The sequence below is a fragment of the Pavona decussata genome, unplaced genomic scaffold (genome assembly GCF_977016875.1).
Source record: "Pavona decussata unplaced genomic scaffold, jaPavDecu1.1 SCAFFOLD_270, whole genome shotgun sequence".
NCBI lineage: Eukaryota > Metazoa > Cnidaria > Anthozoa > Scleractinia > Agariciidae > Pavona > Pavona decussata.
Genome location: NW_028145672.1, coordinates 223,433 through 240,902, shown reverse-complemented (window position 1 = coordinate 240,902; position 17,470 = coordinate 223,433). Strand labels below are relative to the sequence as shown.

Here is a 17,470-nt window from a genome sequence, read left to right as displayed (position 1 = left end):
CCCCCCCCCCCCCCCTTCATCTCTTAATGGTGTGTGTGTGGTGGGGGGGAGGGGGGTAAAAATGGACTATCCCCCAAGGAACTTCTTTGCTGGATAATCACCTGAAATAAAAGGGGTGTCACAAGCAACTGTCAGTACTGTTGTGGAATAAGTGCTATTATCAAATAGACGACTTGTCAGACTTCAAAACAGTCATTTTTCATAACCTGTCATAATGAATGTATGATGAAATACTCTGGAGCCAATCAGGCAAAATTTGTATTGTAGCATTGTCAGGTGTGCTATACAGAATGACTTCACAATAATGTAACCTTGTTTCCAAAAGGTGTTCAATATTGTCAAAATTTCCTTTGTGGTGAAATTTTTTGTGCCCTACTTCTGCAAATTTTATACACGAGTGTATTCATATCGAAATGGTCTTTATAGTAGGAAACAAGTTATCACTTTGAAGAAAAACACATTCAACACTTTTTAATTTTAATAACATGCTTTGAACTTCTGGACTTAGTGTTGGGCTGAATTCTGTAAAAAGAAGAACAATAAAAGTTGCTTTTGTGAAAGGTACACAAATGATGAAATAAATATAATTAGGTAAATGTTTACCAAAAAGAACTATAAATTTTGGTTGGGAATTTTCATTATTGAGAAAATTCATGTCATTTCAAGCTGTTCCTCTTTAGAACCCAAGCGGCAATTTTGTTGAGGAAAACAACATTGCTGTAGAAGGCTCAAAGCTGGTGTAAAAATGCGAAAAAATTTAGAATGGTTGTTTTTTAAATTTATATTTTAGTGATTTTTATTTCATTTAACTTTACAATTAGTGCATATTAAATACATTCATAGATTTATACTAAACACATACTTGCACAAACACAATACAAACACTAAAGGATTGAGATATTAAAATGTAAATAAAATTTTAAAAAAGATCTGAGAACGAATCTCATCATGTAACTTGCTTGTTTCTAGTATACTGTCCATATCATGAAGAGCCTACAACTAATTAATTTACATACCTGCCCCATTTTCTAGAGTGCTCAGTTAATTTACTTTTTGATTTTGAAATCCTTTTGTTCCAGTTTATAACTATCATCAATTAAAATTTTTTGAAAGAAGTCAAGTAAGGGTGGTTTCAAAGTATTGTTTCTGCAATAATAAATGTACTGGTTAGTGATAATTATAATATGTGTTTCAATGTATGTGACTCTGCATGTGAACACCTCATTGCATTATCATCACATATTTTTGCTTTTTATTCGTGTCTCTTAGGAATTCTTTTTACATCTACAGTTGTTCCTATTTCATTCATTCTTGACTTGATAATGACATTAAGCGAACGCTAAAACGTCGTTGCATTTGAAACTTTTAACCAAGATGGTTTTAAACTTTTCAACTTTATCGCAATGTTTTATGTAATGTTTAGAACACTAGCAGCAGTGTTTTATCAGGATTTAAAACCATGAGGCACAGTGTTTTATCAGGATTTAAAACCACAAGGCGCAGCCAAGTGGTTTTAGACCGGATAAACCAGATGCTGCAAGTTGTTTGAATGGCTTCAAAAACATTCCTGGAAAAGCGTGTGTCAAGAGAGTTCATAACAATGATGCTTTTGTGAACGTTGGAAATTAGCATACGAGAAAACATTCAACACCACATACTAATAAGGAGGAGGTTTTATCGGGTTTTAAAACCACTGCACGCGATGTTTTATCGACCATTTGATAGGTCAATGGGCTTATGAATTATTAATGAGTTTTTGATAGTTAAATTTTAATAATTATATGGTCCAATAAAAGAAGATCATCCTCTTAACAAGGAAAAAATAAACTGCCATTTAAATGTTTTATTCAGTTTGAAAATTTCCCCATGGAATGTTCTTAAATAGCATGTTTCATTTACCTGCCAAGCAAGACGTCTAGTATTTTTTCTAAAATGGTTAAAACTAGTTTGTCAATCATATAATAATAATATACACCAATGATGTAAATAGCTAAATAAGTCTTAAACAGTGTGTTCATTGAAGGCTCTATAAACTTGGAACTCTTGGCGAGACCTTAACTTGCCTGTTGCATACCTGCCAACCTTACAAAGTCCGAAATCCCCCCCCCCCCCCCCCCATCCCCACAACCCTTGCCCTGAAATACAGGGCTGTGCGCTAGCAGAGTCCAGTGGCCCCTGGTGCCTAACTTTTGCTCTCGGGCGATTAGAAAATCTAGTTTTTTTTTTTCATACAAATCATATGCTGGGCACCCGAGATTTTAAAGTTTCGGAGCACTGGGCTCCCTTCAATTTTCCTTACAGCACAGCCTTGAAATTTCAACAATATGATGAGTAACAAATCGTTTTTGGATATCATCCAAATTGCAGTTTTGTGTGTTCTTCAAAGAATAGTAAATCAGCTTCACAGATCAATTTATCATATTGTATTTAGTGAGATTAAAACATTTCGATTAAATCCCTTGAGAACTTGAGGAAAAAGAACAACCCAAAGTTCCTTACGATTTTTGCATGGAATTAATTTTTTCACTGAAAATCAAAATATTATTATTATGTTCCTTTATTTTTACATTTAGAAGCACAAAAATTGTGACAGTTGGCAGGTATGCTGTTGTTCGTACAACTTATTGAAGAACAACATTCAAGTCTCGTGGGTGTGAAGATTAAAAGAAACAGGTGTCTTGAAATGTGACTACAGCCTTGCGGTAAGCACTTGATAATCACATTCTAATGAATATGCTATGCAAGGACAAAGCAATACTTTTCAATAAACCTTATAAATTTGTTAAAATACACTGTTCTATCTAAACTAAAATCACAAATTATACATCACAGTAATACATGTAGATCCTTCTTTAAACTGTGGCACCTTGCAAACTGAAACCTGTTTAGAAATCTGTTTAGAATATTATTGCATGAGTGGGGTAAACACAGTACCCCCAGTCATACAGATGTCTGATAAATAGCTGTTGATTGGACACCTATCATCAGCACGATTACGATTAAAATTTTTTAACATTCATGAATGATCATCACTTTCTAAATTTTGTTATAATACACTGTTCTATCTAAACTAAAATCACAAATTATACATGTACATCATAGTAATACATGTAGATCCTTCTTTAAACTGTGGCACCATTGAACTGTAAACAGTACCAGATATTATTCTTTTTGCATCTTTGGAGCTTGAGAAAATCAATGCAAACTGACACCTGTTTAGAATATTATTGCATGAGTGGGGTATACACAGTACTCCCAGTCATACGGATGTCTTATAAATAACTGTTGATTGGACATCATCATCATCCTCCTTTACTACGCCGATCCTCATGATCATGATTACATGTACCATTAACATTGTTTAACATGAATTATCATCACCACGGTCATGAATCATTGTCATTGTCACCACCACCATCATCGTCATTGTCATCACCACCATTGCTATTAAAAATCATTCTAATCATTATTATCATAAATCATCACCGCCATCAATCATCGTCATCTTCAAGATCATTGTCCTTCTGTTTGACAATATCACTGCTGTTGACAACGTCGTCATGCTTAGCATCATCGCTACTATCATTGAAGCCGTCATTGTCACCATTTTTGCCATCATCGCTAGCATCATTGTTGTCATCACCATCATCACTGTCATCACTGCTGTCGTCACTGATATCGCTGCCATTGTCATCGCCACCAACATGATCGTCATCATTTTGTTCCTCTGCACAATCACTGTATTGAAGCCTTCGGATTTTCTGTCTGCAAGCTTGTAACTCCTTCTGCAGTTCCTTGAGCTTGGTTACCAACTGCTCTCGGTTCATGAAGCGATGGTTTGCTTTGGAATCTAACTTCCCAAGCCGTTCTCTTAACCTCTGCTTTTTGTGGCGTATGCATTTCCTGCATTTGACACAGTCTACACACGTTGCTTTCGAGGAGCAAACAATTTGGCACTTGTTAGAAAAAACTCTGACTTCCGTTGTGCTGGGATCAGAGGCAGTGCTATATTCTGCAACCCTGAACTCTGAACAGGATGGGACACCACGATCAGTGGTAAGAAATCCTTTACATAACTTGGATCCTGACATGCACTTGGCTAGCAACTCCAGTTCTTCCTTTGGGTTAGACATTTGTCCCAGCTTCAAACCCATATCTTTTGGGTCAAGTATACAGCCATGAGAACTGATGCTACAGATATACTGTGCGCTATCCTCTCTTTGATCAGCCCGTATCTCTGTAATGACTCGCTGCTGATCTAAAAGCCAGTCTTCTACTCGCAGAAGTGACAATGAATTATCATTGTTGATGACCACTTGCCAACCAGGTACCATGATCACATGCTTACTAGCGGAGTTTTCAGATTCCGACTTCACTGTGGAGTTTGATTCCTTTCTACGCAGGTGTTTCAACGCACGCACTCTCTTCCCACCCTTCTGAAAGCGACGATTTGTAAAAAATACTTTCCCATCCCAAAAATCACGGATAATTGGTCTGAGGCGTGCTTGACAATGGCTGAGGGGCTTGCCGCCATTCTGTTGAGACATCTCCTCGTCACTTTGCAAGTGAGCCACCACATCAGCCAAGCGATAATAGCAATCAGCAGGGTCATACTCATAATTTTTCAAAACCCTGTAAATAGATTATGAATATCACATAATTATGAAACTTTTGAATGCAGGGGAGAACATGGCACACATATAAATTGCTCCAAACACTTTTTGTGCCAGAAATCTTTAATACTTTGACAACAAGGGAGGTTCCATTTTTGATCTGCACTACACACCCACCCCCCCCCCCCCCTCCTCCCCGAGGATGGCAGGAATCTGAAACCTCCAATTTTTGTTGGCACCCTTTGAATAAAATAATCTGAGGGTTGATTTTTTAGCGGTGTCTTTACATACATACATACATACATACTTTATTTATTCCAGAAGCAGACTATATATACAAATAAAACTAAGAAGAAAAGTACTTCTAGAAAAGGAAGTTTGGAGGTTAGCCCTATGCGAAAACTCCCTCAAATAAAAGAAAAGCAAAAATAAGTATATATAAATCAAGATCTTTAGAGTCGAATATTTAAATACATTTTGAGCTTAGATTTAAAATGCTGAAAGCTATCAGCTTCCACTATACCACCAGGTAGTTCATTCCATAGTTTGACAGTTCTAATAAAAAAAGAATGTTTATAACAATTGAGTCGTGCTGGTTTGACATAGAGCTTGTATTGATGATTGTAGACCGAGTTGTGGCGAAATCAAAAAAGTCTTCAAATTTTAAATGATAAAATCCAAAAACTACCTTATAACATTCAATTAAAGATAAATAAGTTCTACGGTCGGAAAGAGTAGGCCATTTTAGTAATTTGCATCGGTCTTCATAGGACATATATCCTTTGCGTTGGTTTAAAACAAGTCTTGATGCTCTTCGCTGTACATTCTCGAGGGCATGGATGTCCTTAACAAGGTAAGGACACCAGACAGGTACCGCGTATTCCAGTATTGGCCGAATCTTTGCTTTGCTTTGGTCTTTGCTCTTTTGAACAAAATATCCTATACCCCTAAGCAAAAACTTGCCATCCCTCGGGGTGGGGGGAAGTGCGGCTAAAAACTGGAATGTCCCTAAAGGCTGAGTTCGTTCGTCATATTTACCAATTACCACTCGACATAGTCTACAATCACGAGAAATTTAGAATCAAAATTAAACTGCTCCTAACCACATCATTACAATTCAAGAAACTGGTTTCTATTCTTCTCAGTCGCACCTTTCAAAATCGAACAAAAACCCAGCCAGGTGCACAAACACATGGTGAGAATATTCACAACTTGTATTCGACAATTGCCCGAGCAAATTATAGCCATCGTTTACTGCAACACAAACACACGCATACGAATTCAGACGAGAAACATAGCCAGATATTTTCGGCCTTACAATTAACACTGGTAACCAGTGGATACCCTAAGGCTAGAGCCAGATAGTTATTTCGAAGCGAAGCTCAAAGAATTTGAGCTTGCATCCATGTTGTGTGAGGTGACAACTTCTACTCACCAAAACTTGACGGATAAGGGGAAAGTTTGAGTAGGAACTTTTCCTTTCTTCGTCCCACTTTCAGCTAAATCGCATTCTTCTCCCTTGACATCTTCGTGAGCTCGTTTCTTTGCCTCAGCGGACATTTTTTTTTATCAAAACAATACCAGCCACACCACAAAACAACAGAATCAAAGATGGCGCCTGTCAATAGCTCGAACCAGGCCTTTGCATCAGTGTGGGACAAAACGCGCGCGAGCACTCGCGAGGGCCAGTGCTTTAGGCGGCTGTTTGTGTGTGGCTTATAACAAGCCCGGCAATGGGAAAAATTGGCAGACAGCACAGAGCGAGTTGAACACGGAATAGAGAGGCCTACGTTTCGAGTTATTGGCACCCTTTTCGCCTGTAGAGTATGGGGGAAGAGGGGGAGGGGCACCCTCGAAATTTGGGTGTGTGTTGATGGCATGCTTCTTGAAACCACTACCCATGTTTCGGACAAGGCCTTCAATCAACAACCTATACCAGCGGTTAAAACCGCTTCAAATACACAAGCCGAGATGACAGCAGCCAACATGTGAGCAGTAGTTGTGTAGGTTTCCAACCCAATTTTACTCATGAAAACCATACACAACTACAGCCCAGTCTTACCCTATTCCAGCCCAAAAAGGCACTGCGTGAACCTATGTTGTTTATTAAGGAGAGTACCAAACATTTATATGATTACAGCTCTTTGCTTGGTACTTTTTGAATAAGGCAACATTTATTTTTTTTTTTTAAGTAAACTTACTCACAAAGACCAAAAATTTACACATCAAGGTCACTCACTTATCAAAAAAACTCTACATCTAAACACAGTACATCATATGTACAGTTCTGTTCACAAAATAAAGATGTTTATAACAAGGTTTCATGTACATACTGAGTTTGTGGTCATGCTCTTCCTGATTGGAAAATATTTTATCATAGTGCAAACAGAATGACTCAATTGAAAGTTTGAAAACACTGTTCTCAAACTTATTAATTCCTGTTGTGAATAGAAAACAAAGGAAATCATTACAGTGAAGGAGGTTTGGAAAAGTGCTCTTAATTATCATAAAATTTGGTGAACTTTTGCTTTGAATTTCTCCAAAAATTAAAAACACTTTAAGCCCTAACAGTGATCAGCATCAAATTTCTCCTTGTAATACCAATGCTTATTCAACCCCTGAGGTCATGAGAATTAAGCATATGATCACCCAAGGTAAATTTTCTTGATAATTTAATAACTTCTCCCCAGTACTTTTATAAGAAAAGTATGGGGGCAAGATAGGTGAATTTGATCTTTGATATTATGGGTTAAACGGTTAACGTTTAAATAGCTGTATCAAACAGTCAAAAGAGGGCTTCACCTGATTTCCAAACATCTTGAAGCTGATGTTTGGAATCCCAACAAAACGCTCTTCTGTGTGTTTGATATATTACTTGTAACTAAATGATGTAAACAAAATGTTGAAAAAGCTGGGCTTACAAGGAAAATTGTACTGCTGTTCAAATATGGCAAGTTAAATAAGCTTTTATCTTTCTAACTAAAGGTCATCCTCAAATTCAGCTAGGTCAGCAGTCTTTTCTGTAGTTGCCGCCAGGAAAGACACAAAATTTTAATAGCAGAGTATTGCTATGAACAAAACTCCTGATATAAATGGCCTTGTTTCAAACTCTTAAATTAAAAATTGTTACAAATGTATGGTCTAGAACTGTAAATTCATTGAAAAATGCATTTTGCCCAGGAAGCGGGGTGGAGGAGTGGGGGAGAGGAGGGGGGATACAATATAAAATTCACACGCTTTTGTTGGACCTATTAAGGATTGAAATTTGTGTTGTGGTACAACGGTAGCTGAATACATCTAAAATGACTTTGCAGCATAGGGTATAAGCTGGAAAAAAGTGCTGCTTGTCCTGGAATTAGTGCATGGTAAGGGTGAAAATTACTTCTACCTAACCTCTCCACTCCCCTCCCCAAATGAGGTTATGGTACCTTTACCTTTATACAGGAGAGTACTAAATCCACATCCTCCCCCTCCCCCCCCCCCCCCCACCCCACCACCAGTCTGGGCATTTTGGTATCCCAAAGAAATGGTTAATAAATAACACAGCATTGTCAAATCACAGAAAGACAATTTAAGGTTTGTTTAAAAGCACCATGCACATAAAGTCTTCATAGTTAATGGTGATAGACCCATTCTGACTCATATCCCTGGCTCTGAATGCATCTGTCAAGGCTCGTAACATCACACAGCATTGGATGAAACTGTCCAATTTCAAGCTTCGGCGAGCATGACTGTCAAATCTGTTTGAACATGAAATAAAAAGAGGGTAAAGGATCTGAAAAAAAAATAAAAACTGACCCACAATAATTCAACTCCAGGAGATTTAACCTACGTTTGATGTTTAAAGCGAGTTGGAATAATAATTATTCAATTATTGAGATGATGTTTGAAAAAATGCGAATTCCTTTTAATAGAGATTTTCGCTGCTGTTGCTGTTGCTGAAGCTCTCTAATACAGGTAAGAGTGAGGAGAGAGGGGGGCAAGTTAGCTTTTGTGGTTGTTGGCCAGCGCCCATACAGATGCCAAACAAAATGTCAATGATCATATCAGTACCTTCTCAGCACCAGACCAACAAAGTTAGGTGAAACATTGAAGCCCATCTCAGCAAATGCCCTGTGCAGTTCCTGTCCCTCTATTGCGCCTGATCTGTCTTGATCATATCTATCAAATGCTCCCTTCCACTGGTTTATATACTGCCACAGTTGCTGAAATTCTTGGAAGTTGATGGTACCTGACTGATCTCGATCAAAAATGCCTAAAACAAATAATTATTACACTCACAGTTAGAACAAAAATCTTTCTCTGCAACTGCTAACATAGTTAAACCTGAACGATTGAGCAATTGCCTCACATAGATTTTAATCAGCTAGGTTTCATTTAAAAATAATAAAAGCAGATTCACTAGCGACCTTCGTGGCTTCATCGGTGTCAAAATAAAGGATCCCTGATAAAGGGTTCAAGTGCTAGGCTGGAATGGGTAGTTGTAGGCGAAAAAAAAAAAAATCCCAAAAACACCAGACTATAAGCTGCACTTTTTTTGCAAAAGCTATAAGCTATTTCTTGTTTACTTACAGTGTAGCATTTTGCTCAAAAATAAAATATTCAACTAAGTTTCTAACAATAGGACTTATTGGGAATATTTCGATTTTAATGCAAATAAACACATGCCTTTCTTTCACAAAACCCTTCAATTATTACAAGGGGGAGGGGGAGGGGAAGGGGAAGGGAGTGTCTCAAAATCCAATGATTTTAAAGAAGGTATGAAGTTATAAAATTAGAATTTCCAGTGTGTGGGTAAGGGTGAATTAAAGACAGAGAATTTTTCTGGAAACACATACCAATCATTAGTCGGCAAGTTTCACTGTTGAAATGTGACCAGTTTCCATTCAGTAATGCCTGCTGCAGCTCGTTAGCTGTAATCTGACCTGACTTGTCTCTGTCACATGTCATAAACCAATTCCACAATGTAGGATCTGCCCCTGGAGGGGCACCTGGAGGTCCTCCATAACCCCCTGGGTACCCCCCACCAGGAGGTGGATAACCCATCTGAGAGGGGTAGCCTGGGGCACCTCCATAGCCTGTTTTCAAGAGATGAAAGAAAATGTTGAGTCAAACAGAGTTTAGTCATTTACATGTCACATAAGAAAACAAAAAACAAAACAGAAAACCAAAGGTCTATAGGCTTGAGTCCAGCCATCATTTCTGTGACAATGATTTCCTTAGTGCAATTTCTTGTTAGAGAAAAGGTTCTTTGTCAAATGTTTTGGCAGTTTTTACCAAAATACAATAAATTGCCGTGACAGTGCTCCTTTAAGGATGGTTTCCACCAATAGGCCATTTCCAAGTTGCTTTAAACCTCATTATGAAAGCGACGCTAAGTGCAAAGATTTTGTTATGAAAATTAGTTTTCATTGATGTGCAAACAAAACCAATTTTCATATGAAAGGTTTTGCACCTGGCCAGTCACTTTCATAGTGAGGTTTACAGCAACTCGCGAATGGCCTATTCAAAAGTATTTTTGTGGGGCTCATCACCATGCAGGAAAAAAAAATATTAGCAAATGCCGTTGAAATCCAAAATGGAAATTGGAGTAACCACGCATTTTTCAAATCCAAAGACAAATAAACTTTATCTCTTCTGCTGAAAATTTCCCCCAATTTTTTTTGTCCGTTTCATTCTAGCCCTTGATAAGACGAGCTTTCGTGCAGTCTAAAATCACACAAAAATAGTTCTGCATAAGGAGAAACCGTCCTTAAATACAAAAGCATCACTTTCGGATTGAACACAAATTAACTATGGCAGAATACGAAATTTTCGACAGCCACTGTAAACAGCATGCAATAACACGCAATCTGGGTTGCAGTGATCTAGGCTTGACATAACAGTGGCTGAAACAGTGAGTCAAACACTACAAGAATAAGTAAAGTGTAAATTTAACCTTGTTGAGGAGCTGGGTGGCCGCCATATTGATGTCCATACCCTGGATATTGACCCGCCATCTTGGATTGTTTGGAAGCGAGATGTTTGGCCAGGTCGCTTAGCCGAACCTCGTTTCCACTGCCGAAAAAGCTTTGTACCTCATTATGAAACCGAGGCTTGTGTATGTGTTTGTATGAAAATTTAGAATTTCAGAGTGACTTTTCATTCACACTTTTCACGTGAAAAACTTTGCACTTCGCCTCACTTTCGTAATGAGGTTCAACTGGCAACTCGACAATGATCTATTTCTATGTGACAGGTGAGGGGGTGAATCACCGTCAACTAATCAACCCTACTCCTGTCTCGCTACATTTCAACCAACCTGGCCATTCAATCCCGCTTGAAATTATACGGGACAAACTTGACTCAATTAGAAAGGCTCGTGAAGCTCATTTAATCAACAAAGCTAAACGTTAGTTCTGTTTTTCAAATAATTACTGACATCGACAGGTTACATTACTGGGTCTCCGAGAATGCATAGCCCATTCCATATGATCGGCAACGATCACTCCATTCAACAGAATTTTAGGTATCGACGGCGATCGTCTGTGATGGAAAGAATAAGACATATGTATCACCAGGCTTCGATATAATCACTGCGACTGATCCGTCAAGATCGGTAGCCATCATAAGGAAATCTTTACTCTTATGTTTGCAAACCCCTTGCACTTATATCGCTTGTATCATTTATGGATAGCGGGCAGTTCCATTACATTCAGATTTTGTTATTAGCAACTCGGAAAATACCCCTAAACTTGATTGCCACCCCTGTTTTTATACAGTCTTTCGGCAACGATGCTTGTTTTATTTATCAGCTGGTATAGTGTTTTGTGGTGGATCTCTTTGCTAAATAAATTTAGAGCCTTGGGTACTCCCATGCATAAAAGGGACGCAAATGCTAGTGAACGCTGAACGTAAGGATTTACAACCCCCAAACAAAAAGATTAACATTCCCTAAACGTAAGAATTACAACCCCTGAACGTAAGGATCACAACCCCCAAACGTAAGGATTTGCAACCCCCAAATTACAACCCACGAACGTGAGGATTTACAACCCCCAAAAGTAAGAAATACAACCCCCGAACGTAGAGATTTACAACCCAAAAACGTAAGATTTACCACCCCCAAAACGTAAGGATTTACAACCCCCGAAAGTAAGAAATACAAACCCCAAAACGTAAGGATTTACAACCCCCAAATGTAACAACAACAAAAACAACAAGAACAACAATACTTAATATCACCCCATTATTATTACAACAGAAAATATAAATATATACATAGAATAGATCATTGGGGTGCTGGCTGCCCGAAATAACCTAAAAGTTAAAAATGCCAGGCAGCAAGCTGTAAGAAAAGATATTTAAATGCTAAGGTCAGGGACACAAGAACAAACACATAAATACACAGAAAAAAAAAGTTATCTATAAAGTACAAGTATATAAGGATTTACAACAACCGAACGTAGGGATTTACGACCCCCGAATGTAAGAGATACAACCACCGGACGTAAGGATTAGTAACCCCCTAACGTAAGAAATCTAACCCCCAAATGTAAGGATTTGTAACCCCCAAACGTATGAAGTCAAACCCACAAACGAAAGCATTTAAAAAAACCCAAAAGTAATGAATAAAATCCCCAAACGTAAGAATTTGTAACATCCAAACGTAAGAAATCAACCCCCAAATGTAAGGATTTGTAACCCCCAAACGTAAGAAGTCTAACCCCCAAACGTAAGAAATCTAACCCCCAAATGTAAGGATTTGCAACCCCCAAACGTAAGGAATCTAACCCAAAAACGTAAGGATTTTAAAACCCAAACGTAATGAATAAAATCCCCAAACGTAAGAATTTGTAACACCCAAACGTAAGAAATCTAACCCAAAAAGGTAAGAATTTGTAATCCCCAAACGTAAGAAATGTAACCCCAAAACGTAAAAATTTGTAACCATCAAACGTAGGAAATCTAACCCCCAAACGGAATTAAGGAATTGTAACCACCAAACGTAAGAAATCTAACGTAAGAATTATTAAACCCCTAACGTAAGAAATCTAACCCCCAAACGTAATAATTTGCAACCTCAAAACGTACGAATTTGTAACCCCTAAATGTAACAAATCTAACCCCCAAACGTAACGATTAGTAATCCCCAAAAGTAAGAAATCTAACCCAAAACATAAGGATTTCTAACCCCCAAACGTAATAAATCTACTCCCCAAACGGAAGGATTTCTAACCCCCAAACGTAATAAATCTACTCCCCAAACGAAAGGATTTCTAACCCCCAAACGTAAGAAATCTAACCCCCAAACGTAAGAAATCTAACTCCCAAACGTAAGAATTTGGAATCCCCAAACGTAAGAAATCTAACCCCCAAAGGTAAGGATTTTTAACTCCAAAAAGTAAGTAATCTAACCCCCAAACGTAAGAAATTGTAACCTCCAAACGTATGAAATCTAACCCCCAAACGTAAGAATTTGTAACCCCCAAACGTAAGTATTTGTAACCCCAAAACGTAAGGATTTGCAACCCCCAAATAAAGAAATCTAATCCATCAAATGTAAGGATTTGTAACCCCAAAACGTAAGAAATTTAACCCCCAAAGGTGAGAATTTGTAATTCCCAAACGCAAGAAATCTAACCCCCAAAGGTAAGGATTTTTAATCCCGAAAAGTAAGAAATTGTAACCCCCAAACGTAAGAAATCTAACCCCTAAACAAAAAGATTTGTAACCCCAAAAAGTAAAAAAATTAACCCCCAAACGTAAGAAATCTAACCCCGAAATGTGAGGATTTGTAACCTCCAAACGTAAGAAATCTAAATCCCAAACAAAAGAATTTGTAACCCTGAGACGTAAGAAATCAAACTCCCGAACGTAAGAATTTGTAACCCCCAAACATATGAAATCTAACCCCCAAACGTAAGGGTTTGTAACCTCAAAACGTAAAAAATCTAACCTCTGAAAGAATTGGATTTCTAATCCCCAAACCTAAGAAATCTAACCCCCAAACGTAAGGATTTATAACCATAAAACGTTAGAGTTTGTAACCCCCAAACGTAAGAAATCTAACCCTAAAACGTAACGATTTTGAACCCCCAAATGTAAGAATTTGTATCCTCTAAACGTAAGATATCTAACCCCCAAACGTGAGGATTTGTATCCCCCAAACGTAAGAAATCCAAGAATTTGTAGCCCTCCAAAGTAAGAAATGTAACCCCCAAACGTTAATAATTAAACCCCCAAATGTAAGAATTTCTAACCCCCAAACGTAAGAATTTGTTGCCACTAAACGTAAGATATCTAACCCCCAAACGTAAGGATTTGTAACCCACAAAAGCAAGAAATATAACCCCCAAATGTAAGGATTTGTAACCCCTCAACGTAATAAATATAACCCCCAAAAGCAAAAATTTGTAATCCCCAAACGTAAGAAATGTAACGTAAAAATTATTAACAACCAAACGTAAGAAATCTAACCCCTAAACGTAAGAATTAGTCCTCCAAACGTAAGAAATCTAATTCCCGTACGTAAGAATTTGTAACCCCCAAACCTAAGAAATCTAACCCCAAAACGTAAGGATTTGTAACCCCCAAACGTAAGAAATCTAACATCCAAACGTAAGGATTTGTAACCTACAAACGTAAGAAATCTAAACCCCAAACGTAAGAATTTGTAACCCCCAAACGTAAGATATCTAACCCCCAAACGTAAGGATTTGTAACCCCCAAAGGAAAGAAATCTAATCCCCAAACGTAAAGATTTGTAACCCTCAAACGTAAGAAATCTAAAACCCAATTGTAAGGATTTGTAGCCCCCAAACGTAAAAAATCTAACCCCCAAAGGTAAGAATTTGCAATACCCAAACGTAACAAATTTAACTCCCAAACGTTAAGATTTGTAAACCCCAAATGTAACAAATCTAACCCCCAAACGTGAGAATTTGTAACCCCCAAATGTAAGTAAGCTGACCCACAAAAGTAAGGATTTGTAACCCACAAACGTAAGAAATCTAACCACCAAACGTAAGAAATCTAACCCCCAACTGTAAGGATTTGTAAATAACAAACGTAAGAAATCTAACCCCCAAACGTAAGAATATGTAACCCCGAAACGTAAGAAATCAAACCCCCAAACGTAATAATTTGTAACATCAAAACGTAAGCAATCTAACCCCCAAACGTAGTAATTCTTATCCCCCCCCCCCCCAAAAAAAAACTAACCCCCAAAGGTGAGAAAAATAACCCCTAAACGTAAAAATGCCTAACCACCAAACGTAAGAAAACTAACCCGCAAACGTAAGAATTACTAACCCACAAACGTAAGAAAAGTAACCCGCAAACCTAAACATTTTTAACCCCCAAAAGTAAGAATTCCTAACCCCTAAACCTAAGAAATCTAACCCCCAAATGTAAGTATTTCTAACCCCCAAACGTAAAAAATCTAACCCCCAAACGTAACAATTTGTAACCCCGAAACGTAAAAAAAATCTAGCAAAAACGTAAGGATTAGTAAACCCAAGATGTAAGAAATCTAACCCCCAAACGTAAGAATTTGTAACCCCCAAACGTTAGTAATCTAACCCACAGAAGTAAGTATTTGTAACCCACAAACGTAAGAAATCTAACCCCGAATTGTAAGGATTTGTAAATCCCAAACGTAAGAAATCTAAACCCCAGATGTAAGAATATGTAACCCCAAGATGTAAGAAATCTAACCCCCAAACGTAAGGAATTGTAACCCCAAACGTAATAATTTGTAACATCAAAACGTAAGAAATCTAATCCCCAAACGTAAGAATTTCTAACCCCCGAACGTAAGAAAACTAACCCCCAAACGTAATAATTCTTCACCCCCAAATGTAAAAAAACTAACCACCACACGTATAAAAACTAGCCCCCAAACGAAAAAATTCCTAACCCTCTTATGTAAGAACTCTAATCCTCAAACGTAAGAATTACTAACCTCCAAACGTAAGAAAACTAACCAACAAAAGTAAAAAGTTTTAACCCCCAAACGTAAATCATCTAACCCCCAAATGTAAGAATTCCTAACCCTCAAACGTAAGAAATCTAACCACAAATCGTGAGAAATACTAACTTCCTAACGTAAGAAAACTAACCCTTAAACGTCAGAATTCCTAACTCCCAAATGTAAGAAATCTAACCTTAAAACGTAAGATTTCTCAAAACCTAAACGTAAGGAAACTACCCCCGAAACGTAAGAATTTCTAGCCCCCAAACATTAGAAAACTAACCCATAAACGTAAGAATTCCTATTCCTCAAACGTAAGAAAACTAACCCCTAAGCGTAAGAATTCCTAACCTCCAAACGTAAGAATTACTAACCCTTAAACTTAAGAAAACTAACCACCAAACGTAATCATTCCTTACACAAATAATTCCTAACCATAATCATTCCTCCAAACGTAGGAAACCTAACCTTAGAACGTAAGGATTTGTATCCCCCAAACGTAAGGATTTGTAACCCCTAAACGTAAGAAATCTAACCCCCGAACCTAAGGATTTGTAACCCCAAAACGAAAGAAATCTAACCCCCAAACGTAACGATTAGTAACCCTTAAACGTAAGAAATCTAACCCCCAAATGTGAGAAGTTGTAACCCTTAAACGTAAGAAATCTAACCACCAAACGTAAGGATAAAACCCCCAAACGTAAGAATCGAACCCCTGAACGTAAGAATAGAACCCCCAAACGTAAGGATAGAACCCCCAAACGTAAGAATACAACCCCCGAAGCTAAAGATAGAACCCCCAAACGTAAGAACCTTAACCCCCAAACGTAAGAATAGAACCCCCAACGGTAAGAATAGAACCCCCAAACGTGAGGATACAACCCCCAAAGGTAAGAATACAACCCCTAAACGTGAGGATACAATTCCCAAACGTAAAAAAAAAACCCTAAACGTAAGAATAGAACCCCTAAACTTAACAATATAATCCCCAAAAGTGAGAATAGAACCCCCAAACATAAGAATAGAATTCCCAGACGTAAGAATAGAACCCCCAAACCTAAGAATAGAACGCCCAAGAGTAAAAATAGAACCCCTGAACGTAAGGATACAACCCCCCGACGTAAGAATAGAACCCTCAAACGTAAGAATAGAACGCCCAAATGAAAAATCGAACCCACAAACGTAAAAATCGAACCGCCAAACGTAAGAATCGAACCCCCGAACGTAAGAATCGAACAACCAAACGTAAGAATCGAACCCACAAACGTAAGAATCGAACCCCGAAACGTAAAAATTGAACCCCCGAACGTAGCAATCGAAACCCGAACGTAACAATCGAACAACAAAACAAAAGAATCGAACCCCCAAACGTAAGAATGGAAACACAAAACCTTAGAATCGAACCCCCGAACGTAAGAATCGAACACCCAAACGTAACAATCGAACCCCGAAAAGTAAGAATTGAACCTCCGAACGTAACAATAGAACAACCAAACGAAAGAATCGAACCCCCGAACGTAAGAATCGGAACCACAAACGTAGAATGGAACCACAAAACGGTAGAATCGAACCCCCAAACGTAGGAATTCAACCGCCAAACGTAAGAATCGAACCCCAAAACGTAAGAATAGAACAACAAAACGTTAGAATCGAACCCCCAAACGTAAGAATTGAACCCCCAAACGTAAGAATCGAACCCCCAAACGTAAGAATCGAACCCTCAAACGTAAGAATCGAACCCCCAAACGTAAGAATTGAAGCCCGAGACGTAAGAATAGAGCCCCAATACGTATTAAAGAACCCTAACCACCAAACGTAAGAATAGAACCTCCTAACATAAGAATAGGAACCCCCGACAGTAAGGATAGAACCCCCAAACGTAAGAATAGGACACAAAAACATA

General features: G+C 38.0%; 2 protein-coding genes across 3 annotated transcripts; both read right to left on the bottom strand.

Annotated features, from left to right (window-relative positions):
* Positions 1-1,828: 1,828 nt before the first annotated feature.
* On the bottom strand, positions 1,829-6,237 carry LOC146455716 (uncharacterized). 2 transcript variants are annotated; one of them, XR_014858964.1, is made up of 3 exons: positions 6,049-6,231; positions 3,213-4,632; positions 1,829-2,881 (listed from the first exon to the last, which is right to left on the bottom strand). XR_014858964.1 is itself a non-coding variant. In XM_085093935.1 (2 exons), exons 1-2 carry the CDS (start codon positions 6,171-6,173, stop codon positions 3,492-3,494), a joined length of 1,266 nt encoding a protein of 421 aa, XP_084950061.1. In that variant the 5' UTR covers positions 6,174-6,237; the 3' UTR covers positions 1,829-3,491. The 2 variants fall into 2 exon arrangements, 1 of the variants encoding a protein (XP_084950061.1); XM_085093935.1 differs by having other exon boundaries at positions 1,829-4,632; positions 6,049-6,237.
* Positions 6,238-6,702: 465 nt separating this feature from the next.
* LOC146455715 (programmed cell death protein 6-like) lies at positions 6,703-10,694 on the bottom strand. Its single transcript, XM_085093886.1, has 4 exons — positions 10,552-10,694; positions 9,452-9,691; positions 8,667-8,868; positions 6,703-8,353 (listed from the first exon to the last, which is right to left on the bottom strand). The coding sequence occupies exons 1-4, from the start codon at positions 10,610-10,612 to the stop codon at positions 8,185-8,187; spliced, it is 672 nt and encodes a 223-aa protein (XP_084950012.1). The 5' UTR covers positions 10,613-10,694; the 3' UTR covers positions 6,703-8,184.
* Between the last annotated feature and the right edge of the window lie 6,776 nt (positions 10,695-17,470).